Genomic DNA, 18,371 nt, shown 5'->3' with positions numbered 1-18,371 from the left:
GGGAAAAAAGGTTAGTTTTTCAGTGGTGTTGAGCTAGTAAGCGTTTTTATTCCTTGATAAAGTCAACAGTTTTGAACAGTTTAGCAGTGAAGAAAATATTATATATCTAAAGACTGTTTTATTGAGAATAAAGGTTACGAGTGTGGGATAATCCCTGTTTTAGAGTGGTGAAAGTCTAAGCGAGCCAGTTTATTAAATATACTTCGACAAACTCAGAAGGTCGAAGCCAGGTTCGTGGACAGATAGCGATATCTTGTAGGCGATAGTGACACTACAACCACACACCCAAATAATCCAGGGAAAAATAAGGTAAGATACTGCATTACCTATATTTGCCAGTACCATCTATGGGCAAAATCCGGAACGACAAATTGAGTCTCCACTCGTCGCATCCAAGCTCAGCACCAAATAATTTATTGGAGACAGCAAATTCCATTTTCTACAGAAAAGTCTCCACACCGTTTATTACCACCACCGTGTTCTGGAATTGCTTCAAAAAGATAAGAAAATTATGTGCACATATACTAATCCAAAAAAGGTCCCAATTGACGGTGAAAATTGATTGATCGAAGAAGAAACTACTTTTAATTACAAAAACCTGGTGACGGAAATATCCGGCCAGATTTAACTATTGATCTTTGTCCATCATGAGAAAAAGCTATTGGACCTAAATTTTAATCAACTATTAATCAATTTATATTTGACTTTATTAGTATATTTAGTTTATTTTAAATTTTTATCCTATTTCTTTATATATTTTTATAGACATATTTATATTTATTTGTTAATTTTGTTTTTTTTAAATTTGTTAATTGTTTCAACTTTTCAAGCTAAATAGGTACGTCAATTTAATGTTTATTTGATCCTTATTTGGACATTATTTCATAATTTGCTATAGAGCAAGCTTTCGTGAATCTGATTGTTAGACCCCCTTAGTAGTCCCTTGATAGAAAAGAGCTCTTTTTTTGCGACATTAGGGTGGGTTAGGTACTCAGAAACATTGTGCTTGTCTGTTGAGTCTTTTGTTTTAAGTAATCCTTTTTGGATATTGATTTTGATTTGGTCCTAAGGACGATTAAAGACATTAAAGTGATCTGTTAACTGGTCTATAGACCGATCGTTTAATTAATTAAATGTTTTGACAAAAAAATAGGCATAAGGACTTAGAAAAAAAAGAGAGATTGATTTATTTTAATAATACATTTTTATTTATTTTAATTTTTTTTATATTACACTTAGAGATTACTTGATCTGCTAAATATAAAATAAAGAAATTTGTTAGCTTTTAGGATAATATTAATTTTACACTATTAAAAAATAAAATATGACTTGATGTTTTGATGATAGAAAATATGAGGTGTTAAAGCATTATTAAGGAGGTGGTGAAGGAAAGGTAAGTGGTGTGGTGAAATGCGGGAATAGGGGTCATCAGGAAAGGGGATTGGAGCTGATGATCATGGTAGGGTGGGCGGCTAAAGGACCCCGATGTTTGGGGTTTTTGGTGTTGTGATGGGATAGGTTAATGTTAGATGTAGTTTGCAGCAGTTATCCCTGTTTATTTTTGATTGTTTACGTTCCTGGGCTTGAGATGTCGGGATGGAACCTGCCCTCAGAGAGTCGGCAGAGTTAGTCGGCGTTTGTCAGGACATCTCCTAGCCGAGACAAAAAGGGACACGTAACAATATGGCGCCCAACCCAAAGAAGCCCTCGCGGTGAAAGATGTTAGGAAGTGTAGGTCATCAAAACACTTAGAAAATATCCCACTAGAAAAGAAAAAATAGAATAACATTACTATTTTGGAAAATGGAGTGACTTAATCAGTGATCGTTGTAACCCTTCTGGACAGGTGCCAGGAAGTGATGTACAAGGATATCTGATGGTGGATGCTCTAAAGGAAAAATTAGTAATGACCAATACACACTGGTGTAAGATGTGACATACCTGTTTTGTCGTAAACAGCCGTATCCGCACAGATTATGTCAGGTAGGAATCGAAGTTTTAGAATCAGCCTGAGGTTTGATAGTGATCCAGTTTAAACATGAGGGTATCCGCTCTGGATACAGTTTAGAGGTCAGTAGTACCCTTATACATGAACTGATATCTGGTGTCGTTTACGGAAATGGCGAAATCAGTGCACTTATCAGACTGTGTAAAACGTATAGCCTTTGTTTGTGTTCTTGAATGATCCATCACAACCCAAGAAGACGGATAGCCAATGTTAAACCGCACACACCATACCTCTCCAGAAAACACCTCCTGGAAAAATATATAGAAGAACAATTAGTACGATTTTTATAGTTATATAGTGATAGAGTTTTGAATTAGTTAAAAGTTGAAAAAAATAATTAAAAGAACGACCTTTTCACCATTCCAAAAGACGTTTTGTTTTTGCAAATACTTGAACAAGGGGATGAGTAGGGAGACCCGGTCCCAATCTAGAAACAGAAAACGAGATAGACCTAGTATATTCGACCTGAATAGGACTATAAATAGTGTCGAAGAGAAAAGAAAAAAGACGGGTGTTCAAGAAAACATGGCCGAAGAGAATAGAGGGGGTGATAATCCGATAATGGACTTCTCTGAAACCATTAATGTAGGAACCCCGGTATCAAATTCCTTGGGTCCGCTATACTTGCAGAATAATCTGCCTCAGATAAGAGTTTTGGAATCTTCAGTTCATAATGTTCAGTCCGAAATGAGGGACATTAAAAAGACACTAGGGGATTTGAGCTCAGCTATGGAGAAGCTCCTGCGATCTACCACAAACCAGGCCCCAAATACCGCCAGTAACCCAGTAGGTCAGTCGACTGTAGTGCAGAATAGGGAAGTACCCGGGACATCGACGACTTCCGGAATAAACGAGACAGCTAGGGGTTCGGATGTGTCGCAAGGTAGACAGGTGATAGTGGAACCGAGGAAAGAGTACACTATGGTACGAATTAACAAGTTAGGTCTAACTTTTGATGGGAGTTCAAGTGGATTAGGGGTTGAAGAATTTATATACCGATTAGAATATTACCAAAATCAGTATAAATTCCCCTGGTCAGAAATCATCAGAGACTTTCCTCTCCTATTATCGGGAAGGGCAGAATCATGGTACTGGCTATTTCTGAAGACCCACGGAGTCCATGACTGGGAGCAATTGAAATTCAGTATCATGAGCCAATACCAGACTTCTAGGTCAAATGTTGAAATCGTCACCGACCTAGCCCAGAGAAAACAGCAGATGAATGAATCGATAGACAGTTTCTTCCATGCTATGGGTCAAATTCGAGCCAAGTTGATACAACCGATCTCAGATTTTGACATGATCAAGATTTTGAAAAAGAACATGAAAGAAAGTATTGGTAGAATTGTTTACCCGATCCCGGTCTCGTCTGTTGAACAGCTTAGGGTTGAATGTAATGAGGCCGATAGGAACTTTTTGAGGAGGGAAAATCGACAGCCGATTCCAAATTCTCGTCCTATCCGACAGGTTAGTGAGATTGTAGAGGATATATATCATAGGTCTGACTATGAACAGGATGTGGGAGAGATGGAAACGGCCTCTGCAATTCAATATAATAGGCAATCAAAACCCCAACTAACCTGTTGGAACTGCAGGAAGTCAGGACATGGTTTCCGCGACTGTGAGGAGGTTGCCAGATCTTTATTTTGTTACCGATGTGGCAATCCGGGAACTACAACTCCCAGATGTAATATTTGTCAGCAGGGAAATGGGAGCAAGGGCGGGGAACGCGAAGGGGGTCCTCGTCCGAACTAGATACCCCTGGAAGTATGTTAAATAAACAAGAAAACGTTAAAGAGTCAAAATATATGAACGAAAAGACCGTAACCGGTAATAAAAATGTAAATTATGCTAGAATTAGACACTATTTACCTGTCCAAGAACGAGAGGCAAATTATGACATAGTAAGACAGAGAATATTTGGAAGTAATGAGGTCCCACTGTCAACTAAAAAAATTCCCAAAGTCAGACAGAAATTCGCAGAAAAGAGAACCATTTTTAAAGGTGTTATTGAGGCCATAGCCAGAGCCAATCGTCAATACGATCCAAGACCTTTTGCGGAAGTGGATTTAGAAGGACATATACTGAAAGGACTGCTTGACTCTGGGGCGTCAGTAAGCTTGTTGGGGAAAGGTTGCAGGGAAATAGTTGAGAATTTGGGAAAAGATATAAAACCAATTTTCTCGAGTGTGAAAACTGCCTCTGGGAAACAACATAGAGTCATTGGAAAGGTCAGAATTAGAATAAAGTATAATGAAAGTGAGAAGGATATCGATTTATATTTATGTCCCGACCTAGAACAGGAGCTATATTTAGGAATCGACTTCTGGAACCTTTATAATATAGCCCCGAATATATTACCGGTCGAGGAAATAAATGTAGAGCAGATTCAAAACGATATGGTAGACGAAGAAAAGTATAAGTTGAACCCCCATGAACTGTCGAAAGAACAAGAGGAACAATTGAATGACGTCATTAAGAATTTTGATACTTTTGAGGAGAAGGGTTTGGGAAAAACAACATTAGAAAAGCACTCCATTAAGCTCGTTGATGGCGCGGAACCAGTTAAAGACCGCCATTACCCAATATCCCCGGCAGTTCAGACAATCGTCTATGAAGAGGTGGACAATATGCTACGATTAAACGTGATAGAAGAAAGTGATAGTCCATGGAGTAACAGGACTACAATAGTGAGAAAACCAGGCAAGAATCGGTTCTGTTTGGATGCCCGAAAATTAAACAAATTAACCGTAAAGGACGCTTACCCGCTCCAAAACATTGACGGCATTATAAGCAGAATCGATGAAACGCATTATATAAGTAGTGTCGATCTCAAGTACGCCTTTTGGCAAATAGAACTTGATGACGAGAGTAAGTCCTACACAGCGTTTACGGTCCCAGGCCGCCCATTATATCAGTTTAGGGTAATGCCTTTTGGGCTTTGCAATGCGGCCCAACGCTTGTGTAGGCTTATGGATAAGGTTATACCGTCACATCTAAAAGAAAATGTATTCATTTACTTAGACGACCTACTGGTCATATCTAGCGACTTTCAAGATCACCTGAGACTCCTAAATGAAGTAGCGGAATGCCTAAAGAGAGCGAATTTGACGATTGGGTTGAAGAAATCTCAATTTTGTTTTAGGGAATTGAGGTATCTGGGTTTCATTATTGGCGGCGGGAAGTTGAAAACCGACCCCGATAAGATAAGGGCAATACGAAATATCAAAATTCCAAGAAATGCCAGAGAAGTACGAAGCTTCTTGGGGACTGCGGGATGGTATAGGCGTTTTATTAAAGACTTTGCCACCATCTCCGCACCTCTAACCGATACGTTGAAGAAGACAAAGAAATTTGAAATCAGTGAGGCAGCAATAAAAGCATTCGAGAATTTAAAAAAAGCATTAACATCTGCTCCAGTGCTTCGCCATGCCAATTTTGCAAAGCATTTTTACATACAATGCGATGCATCCGAATATGGCATAGGAGCAGTGTTATATCAACTAAATGATAAAGGTGAAGAACATCCAATAGCCTTTTATTCGGCGAAATTGAATGCCTGTCAACGCCATTATAGCGTGACAGAAAAGGAATGTTTGGCGGCTGTGATGGCAATCAAGAAATTCCGACCATATGTCGAATTAATGCCATTCACAGTCATTACAGACCACGCCTCACTGAAATGGCTTATGACTTTAAAAGACTTGACTGGAAGGCTAGCTAGGTGGTCTTTACAGTTACAAGCTTTTAATTTTAATATCGAACATAGAAAGGGGGCAGATAACGTTGTTGCCGACATGTTGTCCAGAGCTCCGACTATCGATGTCAATGAAATTACGAAAGACGAACTTTTAGATTTTGAGACCATTGAGTTTGAGAGTGAAGAGTATCTTGAACTAATTAAAAACATTAAAGAGAACCAAGACAAATTACCCGATCTTAAGATAGAAGATGGGTATGTGTATAAGAAGGTACTACCTGATCAGGATGATGAAGAGATTCGATGGAAACTGTGGATTCCATCTAGTATAACGTGTGAATTAATTAAAAAGGCCCATGACACTAACACATCAGCGCATGGCGGTATAGTTAAGACACTTGAACGTGTTCGGAGATTTTTCTATTGGCCACGTATGACCGTTCAAGTTAGGGAATATGTGCGGAACTGCCAATTGTGTAAAGAATCCAAACCCAGTAATCTGCACATGATGCCTAGCATTGGACAAGAGGTTGTAACTGATAGGCCATTCCAAAAATTATATGTAGACTTCCTTGGGAAGTACCCAAGGTCTAAAAAAGGCAATACATATATTTTTATCGTTGTGGATCACTTCACTAAGTTCACATTTTTGAAAGCCATGAGAGAAGCAACCACCGGAAATGTGGTGAAATTTCTCGTGGATGAAATTTTTCATAAATTTGGTGTTCCCGAGGTGATCCACAGCGATAATGGGGCACAGTTTACTTCCCAATCATTCAAGGATCTGATGGAGGCCTATCAAATTACACACCTGAGGACCGCAGTATATTCACCTCAGTCCAATGCCTCAGAGCGCGTCAACCAATCCGTAATAAATGCCATAAGGACATATCTAGATCAAGATCATAGGGATTGGGATATGTATTTATCCGAAATAGAATGCGCTCTGAGAAATTCGATACATGCCTCAACTGGCGTAACCCCTTTTTTTGCGGTATTTGGTTACCACATGTTCTTAAATGGCTCTGATTATAAGTTAGCCAGGAAATTGATGTCTTTTACCGACCATGAACTCAAATCATTGCATAGGTCTGGCAAGCTTGAGCTGGTCAGAGAAAAGATAAAAAACAACCTTCACCATGCATACATAAGAAGTTCCGAAAAATATAACAAAAGGGCTCGAGTAGTCAAGTTTCGTCCGGGACAGGAAGTCTATCGCCGGAATACCATACTATCCGACTTTTCAAAAAACATTAATTCAAAGTTTTGCAAAAAGTTTGTTAAGTGTCGAATAGTACGGCCGGTAGGGCAAAACATGTATGAATTGGAGAATATGCAAGGAAGGTCCATTGGTATTTACCATGTCAAGGATATAAAGTATTAGTGCAATATAGAATTAAATCCTGTGATAGACAAGTGCAATATTAGAATTAGGTAGCGTTAAGTGTATGTCGTGCTTGTCTCATTCATAGATTTACTTCAATAGGTGCAATAAGATACCTCGTCTGTGATAGATACCAATGTGTCTGATACTTTCCCTAAATTATATTCTACTTAGTATTCATACTTCTCCTATACCTAAATTATACAACCTTTTAATTATACACCTATCTTGATTATACCTTTTTAATTATACACCCCAACTCTTAATTATACTCCTACCCAGTATTAACCCTACCACGAATAAACATAAATTATAGAATACCCTTACCCGATGTCATCGTCCATTTTTTTCGATCCTGGAATCAATAGCTTATGTGGCGTTCACGTTTGCCTCAAAATCCCGGTGAAAGATCTGTAAGAACACACCAAGTAATATCTTATACTTAGGACGGTTAAATAATACTTCCCTAAGGTCAAGAATGGAATCCAGAGCCCGGCTTAATCTCAGGGCGTGAGAATTCCCCACGTTGGGCTTTACCGCGGACATCAAAACTTTCATATCCCCGCACACCAGTCCTGACTACATTCCTTTGCCAGCCCTGGAGTTTTGTTGCGGGGCATCATAAATCTTAAATCCCAATCGCCAAGCAAAAAAAAAATTTTGCGTGGGGGGACCTTAGGGGGTAGCTTTTTACGCCTCCGTGGCAGCCACAAAACCACGATTTTCCTCCAGCTCTCAATAGGTAGTAAAGTTGGGAGAACTGGAGGTAACTAAAATGGGCACTCCCGAAGGCAGACCACGGTAATGCCTTTAATGGTCTGCCGTGCCCACAAAAAAACGCAAAAACAACAATACAAGCATCGAAGGGGGTGGCACTTTCTGCGGGTAACCACGAGAATGGTAGTCGTGGTTAGCCATGCCGTGGCACTTACTGGGGGTAACCTGGTTGCTAGCCATGGTTAGCCATGCCGAAATAGCTATATCGTTGGGGTGTCAGATATAGTTATACACCCGTGATGAACAAAGGGTGTGGGCAACTGGATTGTCATGCCATTAATCCGTTGCCCACATGAAACACTAGCCGCTACATGTGAAATTCAGGAAAAAACCATTCTCCACCCATGATTATGGTCGTAATAACCAAAAGGGGTTTTTCCATTCTATGGAGAAGAGTTTGGATGTGTCCTGCATTTCATCATGGGGGGCTTCAACTGGAGAAAAACGCTGAAAAGAAAAAGAAAGATCAATTAATAAAAAAAGAAACAAAATGAAAATCAGAACGATACCGCCAGCTTGTTGTGCGTGTGTTTTTTTTTATTTTTGTTGAGTTTGACATTTCGATCATATGGAAAATCTACACTCTCCAAATATTGGGAAGTGTTCAGACGACCAACTGATTCTGCGTTGCCAATCAACAGTTAGAGGTACGATGTTATCATTAACAGGAGGGTTCTCTAAGGGCAAGTTTCTCTTAAATAAAGTCTAATGTTAAGGTTCAAATGTTGCAAAGGTTTTTTTTTGCAGGCAAACCGAGAAGGGGATGACTGATGGTAGAAAAAAAAGGACAAATCTAGGGTAATTTCAATATGTCGCGACTTGGAAAGAGGCCATTTTCTCTCACGAACCTATAAAAGAGAGTAAAAATGGGAAAAAAGGTTAGTTTTTCAGTGGTGTTGAGCTAGTAAGCGTTTTTATTCCTTGATAAAGTCAACAGTTTTGAACAGTTTAGCAGTGAAGAAAATATTATATATCTAAAGACTGTTTTATTGAGAATAAAGGTAAAGATTCCAAAATACAAGAATACAAAATGTGACATAAAAGTGATTAATGAGTGTTTAACGTAGGTTACGAGTGTGGGATAATCCCTGTTTTAGAGTGGTGAAAGTCTAAGCGAGCCAGTTTATTAAATATACTTCGACAAACTCAGAAGGTATACAAAAATTATTGTTAATAAAGAGTATTTGGCAGTTTATTTAATTAAACCTTTTTGGGTTTGCCAGGTCGAAGCCAGGTTCGTGGACAGATAGCGATATCTTGTAGGCGATAGTGACACTACAACCACACACCCAAATAATCCAGGGAAAAATAAGGTAAGATACTGCATTACCTATATTTGCCAGTACCATCTATGGGCAAAATCCGGAACGACAAATTGAGTCTCCACTCGTCGCATCCAAGCTCAGCACCAAATAATTTATTGGAGACAGCAAATTCCATTTTCTACAGAAAAGTCTCCACACCGTTTATTACCACCACCGTGTTCTGGAATTGCTTCAAAAAGATAAGAAAATTATGTGCACATATACTAATCCAAAAAAGGTCCCAATTGACGGTGAAAATTGATTGATCGAAGAAGAAACTACTTTTAATTACAAAAACCTGGTGACGGAAATATCCGGCCAGATTTAACTATTGATCTTTGTCCATCATGAGAAAAAGCTATTGGACCTAAATTTTAATCAACTATTAATCAATTTATATTTGACTTTATTAGTATATTTAGTTTATTTTAAATTTTTATCCTATTTCTTTATATATTTTTATAGACATATTTATATTTATTTGTTAATTTTGTTTTTTTTAAATTTGTTAATTGTTTCAACTTTTCAAGCTAAATAGGTACGTCAATTTAATGTTTATTTGATCCTTATTTGGACATTATTTCATAATTTGCTATAGAGCAAGCTTTCGTGAATCTGATTGTTAGACCCCCTTAGTAGTCCCTTGATAGAAAAGAGCTCTTTTTTTGCGACATTAGGGTGGGTTAGGTACTCAGAAACATTGTGCTTGTCTGTTGAGTCTTTTGTTTTAAGTAATCCTTTTTGGATATTGATTTTGATTTGGTCCTAAGGACGATTAAAGACATTAAAGTGATCTGTTAACTGGTCTATAGACCGATCGTTTAATTAATTAAATGTTTTGACAAAAAAATAGGCATAAGGACTTAGAAAAAAAAGAGAGATTGATTTATTTTAATAATACATTTTTATTTATTTTAATTTTTTTTATATTACACTTAGAGATTACTTGATCTGCTAAATATAAAATAAAGAAATTTGTTAGCTTTTAGGATAATATTAATTTTACACTATTAAAAAATAAAATATGACTTGATGTTTTGATGATAGAAAATATGAGGTGTTAAAGCATTATTAAGGAGGTGGTGAAGGAAAGGTAAGTGGTGTGGTGAAATGCGGGAATAGGGGTCATCAGGAAAGGGGATTGGAGCTGATGATCATGGTAGGGTGGGCGGCTAAAGGACCCCGATGTTTGGGGTTTTTGGTGTTGTGATGGGATAGGTTAATGTTAGATGTAGTTTGCAGCAGTTATCCCTGTTTATTTTTGATTGTTTACGTTCCTGGGCTTGAGATGTCGGGATGGAACCTGCCCTCAGAGAGTCGGCAGAGTTAGTCGGCGTTTGTCAGGACATCTCCTAGCCGAGACAAAAAGGGACACGTAACAGGTTATAATATAGAATTATCACACTAATGATTTTTTAAACCACAAATTTCGAACTTTTGTGAGGGAGGAAAGAAAGAAATGGTATTAAAATTTATCTAAATCCAACATGTGTGCACTAGGTGACGTTAGTGTATGTGATTAGTTGCCAGTGTTGTACAACGCTATATTTTATATTTCTCACTTACTCGCCTGAAAGTATGCTATGGTTTTTTAGAAAAATTTACTACATGTTATATTTTCTTATGTTTATCTTACCTTTTGGAACAACAGTGTTCTATATTAAACCACACAAAATTTCATTCGTTTCTATATAAAAAATAAATTTACTTTCTTTTATTAAAAAATATTTTCTTTCGATTTAATAACAAATCGAATTTGTTGTTACAACAAGATTTAATTCTAAACAATATACTGTTTTTGTTTTTTTTTTTTGTATATACACATAGTTCATATGTATGTGAAAATAAACAAAGATTCAACAAAATGTTAGCACAATTTCAATTAAGTGCGTGATTTAGAAAGAGAAAAAACTTAAAAAAACTAAACTTAAACAAAAGTTATAATATACTAAAATAAACTAAATAAATGTATGTTGTGTGTTGTGAAACAAAATCTTATAATAAATGCCATATGAAATCAATACGCGAATAACTCAATGATTTATAACTAAACTTAACTAAAAATAATGTAAACAAAAATATGTTTGTCTGTATATGTCAAACGGATTGTATTTCCGGACAATCCTCAATAATGTGCTCTTCCAGCAATGTAAATAAAGGCTCTTCTTTTACCTTTACCCAAGGTCATTCTTCATCAGTTTTTGAGTCCATCTTTTCCAGATAAACTGACTCATCTACAAAAGATTTTTCATTAACTAATGCTGATAGTTCGGCCGCCGTGTAGCCAATAAGTAGCTTAAGGTCACAATCAAATTTGTAGGCAAAACGTTTACCAGAAACTTTAGAAATCATATCACCATCATAGTAGTAACGTAAGGCTCGAGAAAGTTTTTCATAATTCATGGCTGGTTTGTTTTTCTTTTCACCCCAGAGGCGGGCAACTTTTTCTGGATCTGTTAGCTTGAATTCACCATCGTTACCCACCCATTGGATAATGTCTATGTGTTCACGATCGGTTAGTATTTCCAGCAGAAATTGCCACAATTGCACCTGACCATTATTGCCCGTGCCCACGCCATACGATGTGTGACCAAGACTGGGAGCAACTAAACTATTGGTTGTAATATTTATTTCACTCAGTGCTGCAGCTGTAAAGGAGAAGTGGGGGTTTTTAATAAAAATTAATTAAATCAAATTAGGTATCAACAATCGAAGGCTTACTTTCTTTTTTCAAATTATGAAAGGTTTTACGCATAATTTTCGGTTCTCTCGTTAGCGTAGCCGGTAAGACTGCTGTGCTGCCTTGTCTGAGTTCTGGCGCTGCCAATGCCGTCTCTGCTGCTTTGTGAACAACCGACACAAATTTACATTCTTTAAGCAATTGTATGTGAGTCCAAAACACATTACCAGGATCTGTGGGTATTTTCTTTCGGAATTCTTCATGTGACAATGAACACAGCTGTCGACCAGATATTGACCAGTCACTGATGTGGGCATCAACCTAAAAAAAAGAGAAGTAAAGATATGAAAAGAAGCGTAGATATCAAATGCGAAGTAGTGAATTTCTATAAGGTGAGATTTTGGCGAATGAAACTAAAGATTTAAACCCTTTGTGTTAGCCACCGAAGGATTTTTTAGAGCTTTCTGTCAGGAAGCATGTATTTACCCACGAAAAAACATAATAATAATTGTTCCACAAACATCCCAGATGGGACAAGGGAGACTTCTCTCATATCAATGAGTGCACCTCGATTCATATTAGCTCAATGATATGGGACCTACAGTTTATCGCCGAGTCCGAACGGCTTGTGTTAAGACACCACTTGTAGAGAAGTTTTACATGGCTGAAATACTCAGGAAATGTCGCCAACATTACTGAGGGGTATTTTGCCACCGTTGAAAATTGTTTGATGTTGCTTGGCCGGCGAATCGAACCCACGACCTTCAGCGTGCAAAGCGGGTGTGCATACCACTGTACCACGGTGGCACCCGAAAAACATTACAAGCTGTAAAAAGGACCACTGCACTTAAGGGAAAATTTTGAACTTTTGTGAAGGAGGTATGATGAAGGTGTTGTCCTAAAGAGTCCCTATTGGAATCTATGCCTGGAAGCAATATTACCATATGGAAGTTGTGAACAATTCGGTTACTCCCTTCGGGAGTTATCGTACAATTCGGTTACTCCCTTCGGGAGTTATCGTGTGCACAATTTTACGCACAATCCAAAGGAATGAGCCGACAGACAAAGTGATGGACATGGCTAAATCGACTCCAAATTGTCTAAAACAGATTTCGTCCAAACATACTTGGTGTCTAAACCCATTATTTTAGCCTAAAGGCTGAGGGTATAACTATCCGAGATATGTCCTTAACTTTTGCGAACTTTTTCAATTTTTGTGTGGGAGTTATCTGAAGGGGATGATATTTTACGATGTGTAAAGTTTGGACCAAATAGATTACTCACTTCGAGATGTATCGTTCGCACCATTTTAGCGAAACATTTTGAAGTTTATTGGAGGAGATATCCGAGGGGCAAATCCGATATGGCCCATCTTCGAACTTGATCTATGTTTGGACAAAATATTAAGAGATGTAAAGTTTTGAAAAATCGGTTAATCCGTTCGAGTGATGGACACCTAATCACATCTTTAGAGATCTGCCCGAACCGTCTGATGTTCGGGTAGCAGAATGGACGCTCCGAGGCAACATCACTGCTGCAGCCGCTCGCCAAATATCAGCTGGTTGAATACACGAAGTGAGACCAAATTTCCTAGCAGAGGCGACTAGATTGCTGATGAGCGTGGTGAGCTTTGTCGTGCCAGACCCAGTGACTCCAGAGTCAGGGAGCTGACACAGCAAGTTATCAAGTTGGTCCGTGAGCATATGCGCAAAAAGTTGCTAAGTCATCTGAAGATGTGCAACATTGGAGTCGGAGTAAGTAAATTGTATGCAAGACGGAACGCTTACTAATCTGAAGAGGTGCGCAAGTTACTTCAATAGACAATTTGTCCAGGTGACAAGTAAGTGATTCATCTTTCTGCCGAGGATGAATCACCACAGTTTACAATTTTAAATCATCCAAAGCGTTGGGACCTCATGAAATCTCCATGGTAATGCTGAAACAGCTGGATGAGCCGTGAGTGGAGTATCCCACAAAAATTCACAACCTGTCAGAGAAGAGCAGGGTTGTCTCGCTACTGAAGCCAGGCAAGGAATGCAGCAAAGATGAATCGTACAGATGGATTTTGTCGAACGAAGCTAAGACTCTTGAGGTTTTACTCCTCTCCAGTGTCAGCATGGATTCCGTAAACAGCATAGCACGACAACAGAGCTGCACGTCATCTCCACTGATATTAGTCGAGCACTCAACCGGAGCAAGCCGTGTGATAGTTAGAGTTGGGCAATCTCGTTCAATTGAAAGATCCGGATCACTATCTCGTTCAATGGACACCGGTAATTTCTTTGAAAAAACTGCGTATACTTAATTTCACACGTTGGTTTCTATGATGTTACTCATTCGTCTTTGAACGAGGACAGTGATCCGGATCGTTCAATTGAACGAGATTGCCCAACTCTAGTGATAGTACAGTGATTGTAGCGCTTGACTTATCAAAAGGGTTTGATACTGCCAAGCACCCAACGCTGTTTGAGGACGTTGGATTAACAATTATATGTGTAGACGCTAGTCATATGTGGAATTCAGGAACAAGAAGAACAATCCCTGTAGAGTTAAACAGGAAGTTCCCCACTGTGGGGTAATATCTCCGGAACTGTTTGGCATCTACCTCTCCTGTATTTCACCCACTCCAGACGGCATTAATATCGTAACGTATGTGCATGATTGTACAATCTTGGTGTCATGTACTTTCCCTGATGTCATTTATGAAAGGTTGAACTCCTATTTGACTGATCATAATACCACTTTTTCCACGCGAAGAATATGCCAATATCCTCCACTAAATCTACGGCCACTCTGTTCACCACATGGGCGGCGGAGGGGAGAACCGAGTTGAATTTCGTGGTCGATGGTAGCAGAATTCCAACCACAAACTACCCAAAAATTCTAGGGATGACATTCGACAACATGTTCATGTGGACCGCGCATGCCACAGCTGTCTGCGGCAAGCTGAGATGTAGGAACAAGGTCCTACGTCACTAGCCGGCAGCGCTTGTGATGCAGATAAAAAACCTTCTTGACTACATATAACGCGTTCTGTGGTAAGCCGTCAGTGGACCATCTGCATGAGGAAACAAAGATTATTCCAATACACCAACACAATGGCATGCTTTTGTTGCAGTACTTGCTCTGGTGTTACCGTAAGAGCCATCCTAATCATCATTATCGAGTACGTCAGATACCACAATAATTGACTCGATTTCAATAAACGTGAAGGTTGAAAAAATTGTATTCCTCAGCGTGTCGTAGCAAACACAAGTCCGGATAAAACTTTTCATGGAGTTGGACAAATACCTAGCCTTTGCTTACAATTTACTTGGCGATCTATCCAGCCACAACTGATAGTCTCGCGGCTTCATCAAGATGTTAATTGTCAAGCAAAGCTAACGATAAGGACACTGTCGAACAAACACTACAAATTCCTACTAAAGAAATAACGCCGAGAATGACTCAAGCCAATAGAAAGAGGACCCGTGCGAAATATATTTTAGTATGTTGAACATTGAGAGTTCGGGTCACAAGCCATATCCAGCTTCTACCAGTGAACCCACTATTTGGAATATAACCGGTTCACTGGTAGAAGCCTTGACACCGGACTCTGTGTATCAATTGTACCCGGAACTGGGGGGTTACTCTCTATTGTGATGCGTTAGAAAAATGCGATGCGTAAGGAAATTAAATGCGTCTCTATTACGTTTTAGTATCTTCTTTCGCCGTTATTGTTGTTCCATTTTTCCTTTCTGGCACCGCCTCAATCTGTAATACAAAAGCATATGTCAAAATCGTGTGTTAACGCAAATATCTTGCGCTAACAAAATACCAAACGCAAACGCATCGCAATACAGAGTAACCCCCCTGATATTACCTATGTGTCGACGGTAAATGAACGACACTACACATAGAGGAAAATACCCAACGTGTTCTCGGAAGCTTACGGAAATCGATGCAATCTCCACGTTACAAATGTGAAGCATCATGTATCCTAATTTTGAAACTACTTCCCTTCATTATTATCACTTACCAATTGAAATTCTCGCATAGCCCACTGGAACCAATATTTTACTTGCGGCACCGTCCATTCATTTGGATCATCTGGTATTTTAAGGCGTGTCTGTTCACGGCGAAATTTACTATCCAAAACCCAATTAAGACAAGGTTTGTCTTTCATTTTTGAGACTGCCGATTCATTTAGTTCTGTTAGTTCACGTTTTATTTTCTTGGGGTTTGATTCCTCCTCGGTGTCGTCGTGGGATTCACTGGTGCGTATGGGAGCTTCATCATCGGTGGAAACATCACTTTTAAATGCCTCTTCAGCAGCAAGAGCAGCTAACCACACAAAAGTAAATTTAAATTTATCTTTAAGATGTAAATATTTCACATTAAACTTACCCAAAGCATCCTCGGTGGGTTTTAAAACGTCCAATATGTTTATACGTTTGATAATATATTTGATTTCAACATTAATTTGTACCAAACCCTCACCCTTGACACATTGATCAACAAGGTTCTTGTGGGGTTCCAACTGGAATAACAATTGATAATAAAAATACATATGTAATTATCAAACTGAGCAGTCTTACCTCCTGAGCATCTTGCAACCAAAACTCATATCCTTGCAGACTAAGGCCAACTTTCTTTTCGAGTAATTTCCTAAGACGTCAGAAACCTATTAATAAACCTTCCCAATCAATCCCCATACATTGCTACTCACTGTAGTGTCCGTAGTGGCTCTCTGATGTCCATATGCATAATGATTTCATTGTCTGAACCAACATTGGAATTGCTATCATCTTGATTGGACATATACAAATCACCTTGTTGAAACAGTTCATTGGCCATCATTCCCTCTAACGGATGAAAAGAATTACAAAATTTCATTTCGAAAATATTTACTTCCTGTTTCCAAGAAGTACTGTGACGGTATACATTTCCGCCTTTTCATCTATTCCGGAACTTTTACTCACCTAAATCACCACCACTTCCTAAACGTTGTATCAGTTCTTCAGAGAGTTGTGTTAAATCATTCGTTTCCATTTTCTATTGCTAACAAAATTAATTTTGTTTATATATTTTTTATTTGTCTGAATTGTACTGTTTTTATGTGAAATGAAAATGACCGATCAAAAATAAAAACGTTCCAAGCGATACGAATAAAAAAGACACAAAAGAATGGACGATAAGAGAAAACAACAAAAGAAAATCCGACAAGTTTACGAAAGAGACATGAGAAAAGTGACAACGAAGACAGGGATTTGGTGACACGGCTTTTGCAAAACACAGTCCGATTACATGTAAATGTAAACTAATACCCCGCTTACACTTAACCGGGCTAACACAGTGGGCTTGGGTTTAAAATGTCAATTCCATAGCGCAAACGTCAAATAAATCCTCATGAAGTGGGTTAACCCGGCAAAAAACTCTAGTGTAACCGTACTATAACGTTTAAACGTTTACATATAAGTGGATTTAAATTATCAACTACTTTGTGTATACGCCAAATAAATCCTAATTTGTACAAATTGGTTCCTTTACGTTAATGTTTCTTCAAGTTTTTCCAGTTTTACCAATTTTAACTCGGAAAGCGTTCCTTAACACCAAAAAGTAGTAAAACTGGATGCAATTTTTTAAGAGAGTGAGAGAGGAGAAAGAGCCAAAATGGCTCTCTCTTTTACTACTTTCTGCTCGACAAATTTCGTTGTGTAAAAAGTGGAAAATCTGTCAGACTGCTGATTTGACATTTATTTGACAATTAAGGCAAAAGGAAAAAAGAAAACTACGCGCTTTGTCAAACCAAAATAAAATAAATGGGCCGATTCCGTACAGCGAGGCGAGTCATGTCGCGTCGTCTATCGTCTCTGTGACAAAATTTAAAAAATGCACTATGTACAGCGATAGAAAATAATCGTCGATAACAAGTTATTTTTATTTTTTTTTATTCGTTAGTAAAAATGTACGGCGACAGCTAATTTGTTGTCGCCGGAAAATGAACATTTCGGCGACAAAATTTGACGACGTCAGGCGATATTGCCATACGGAATCGAAAAATTGCATTTCGCAACGCGACACGACTCGCCTCGCTGTACGGAATCGGCCCAAAAATAATAAAAAATTTAAAACAGTGAAATAAAAAATAAGAGACAGTGAAATTTATTTTGTTTGTTATTTTCCTTAAACAGCCGTGTTTGTTTTTTGACATTGCTGCCAGATCTACTACAAGAGCAATTTTCAAAGTTTTCTGAGAGAAGAGAGAACTTCTCTCTTTTGCTACTTTTACTATTAAAAAAGTAAAGGAAGAAAGCTATTATTACAGAAAGTTGTCTGTTAACCCTGTTAAGTCCAATTTACATATGCACATTAAGTGATTTCGTTTTACGAAATCCTAGAATCAAATGAAGTGTATTTACATCTGTTTTTTTTTGCGTCATTTGCTTACGCACACAATCGCACATACACACTTATACAATAACACAAACACACGCACACAATATATTTATTCAGAGAAATAGGAATTTCACAACACA

At 38.3% G+C, this 18,371-nt stretch overlaps 1 protein-coding gene and 2 long non-coding RNA genes across 3 annotated transcripts; 1 reads left to right on the top strand and 2 right to left on the bottom strand.

The window, feature by feature from the left end:
• Positions 1-638: 638 nt before the first annotated feature.
• Positions 639-8,409, bottom strand: LOC141389796 (uncharacterized). Its single transcript, XR_012409177.1, has 3 exons — positions 7,420-8,409; positions 1,942-2,256; positions 639-1,763 (listed from the first exon to the last, which is right to left on the bottom strand). It is a non-coding gene; the product is annotated as an uncharacterized lncRNA (long non-coding RNA).
• Positions 8,410-8,768: 359 nt separating this feature from the next.
• On the top strand, positions 8,769-10,544 carry LOC141391374 (uncharacterized). The gene is made up of 3 exons (XR_012409629.1): positions 8,769-8,870; positions 8,937-9,022; positions 9,093-10,544. It is a non-coding gene; the product is annotated as an uncharacterized lncRNA (long non-coding RNA).
• Positions 10,545-10,853: 309 nt separating this feature from the next.
• On the bottom strand, positions 10,854-17,041 carry Ets97D (DNA-binding protein Ets97D). The gene is made up of 7 exons (XM_073964279.1): positions 16,815-17,041; positions 16,562-16,697; positions 16,431-16,500; positions 16,240-16,372; positions 15,872-16,176; positions 11,895-12,174; positions 10,854-11,821 (listed from the first exon to the last, which is right to left on the bottom strand). Exons 1-7 carry the CDS (start codon positions 16,882-16,884, stop codon positions 11,358-11,360), a joined length of 1,458 nt encoding a protein of 485 aa, XP_073820380.1. The 5' UTR covers positions 16,885-17,041; the 3' UTR covers positions 10,854-11,357.
• Positions 17,042-18,371: the final 1,330 nt, after the last annotated feature.

This window comes from Musca autumnalis, unplaced genomic scaffold (assembly GCF_047663935.1).
Source record: "Musca autumnalis isolate F117 unplaced genomic scaffold, ASM4766393v1 scaffold_1, whole genome shotgun sequence".
Taxonomy (NCBI): domain Eukaryota; kingdom Metazoa; phylum Arthropoda; class Insecta; order Diptera; family Muscidae; genus Musca; species Musca autumnalis.
Note: the sequence above shows the minus strand (reverse complement) of the source record. Positions and strands in the feature narration are given on the sequence as shown.

What these genes read in the sequence shown, in the direction of transcription:
- Ets97D (XM_073964279.1), bottom strand. Translation starts at nt 16,884, where the DNA reads ATGGAAACGAATGATTTAACACAACTCTCTGAAGAACTGATACAACGT. An exon ending in GGTTGCAAGATGCTCAGGAG is followed by an intron (nt 16,373 to 16,430) that starts GTAAGACTGCTC and finishes TTGTTATTCCAG; the next exon opens with TTGGAACCCCACAAGAACCT. An exon ending in CTATGCGAGAATTTCAATTG is followed by an intron (nt 12,175 to 15,871) that starts GTAAGTGATAAT and finishes TCTTTTTTTTAG; the next exon opens with GTTGATGCCCACATCAGTGA.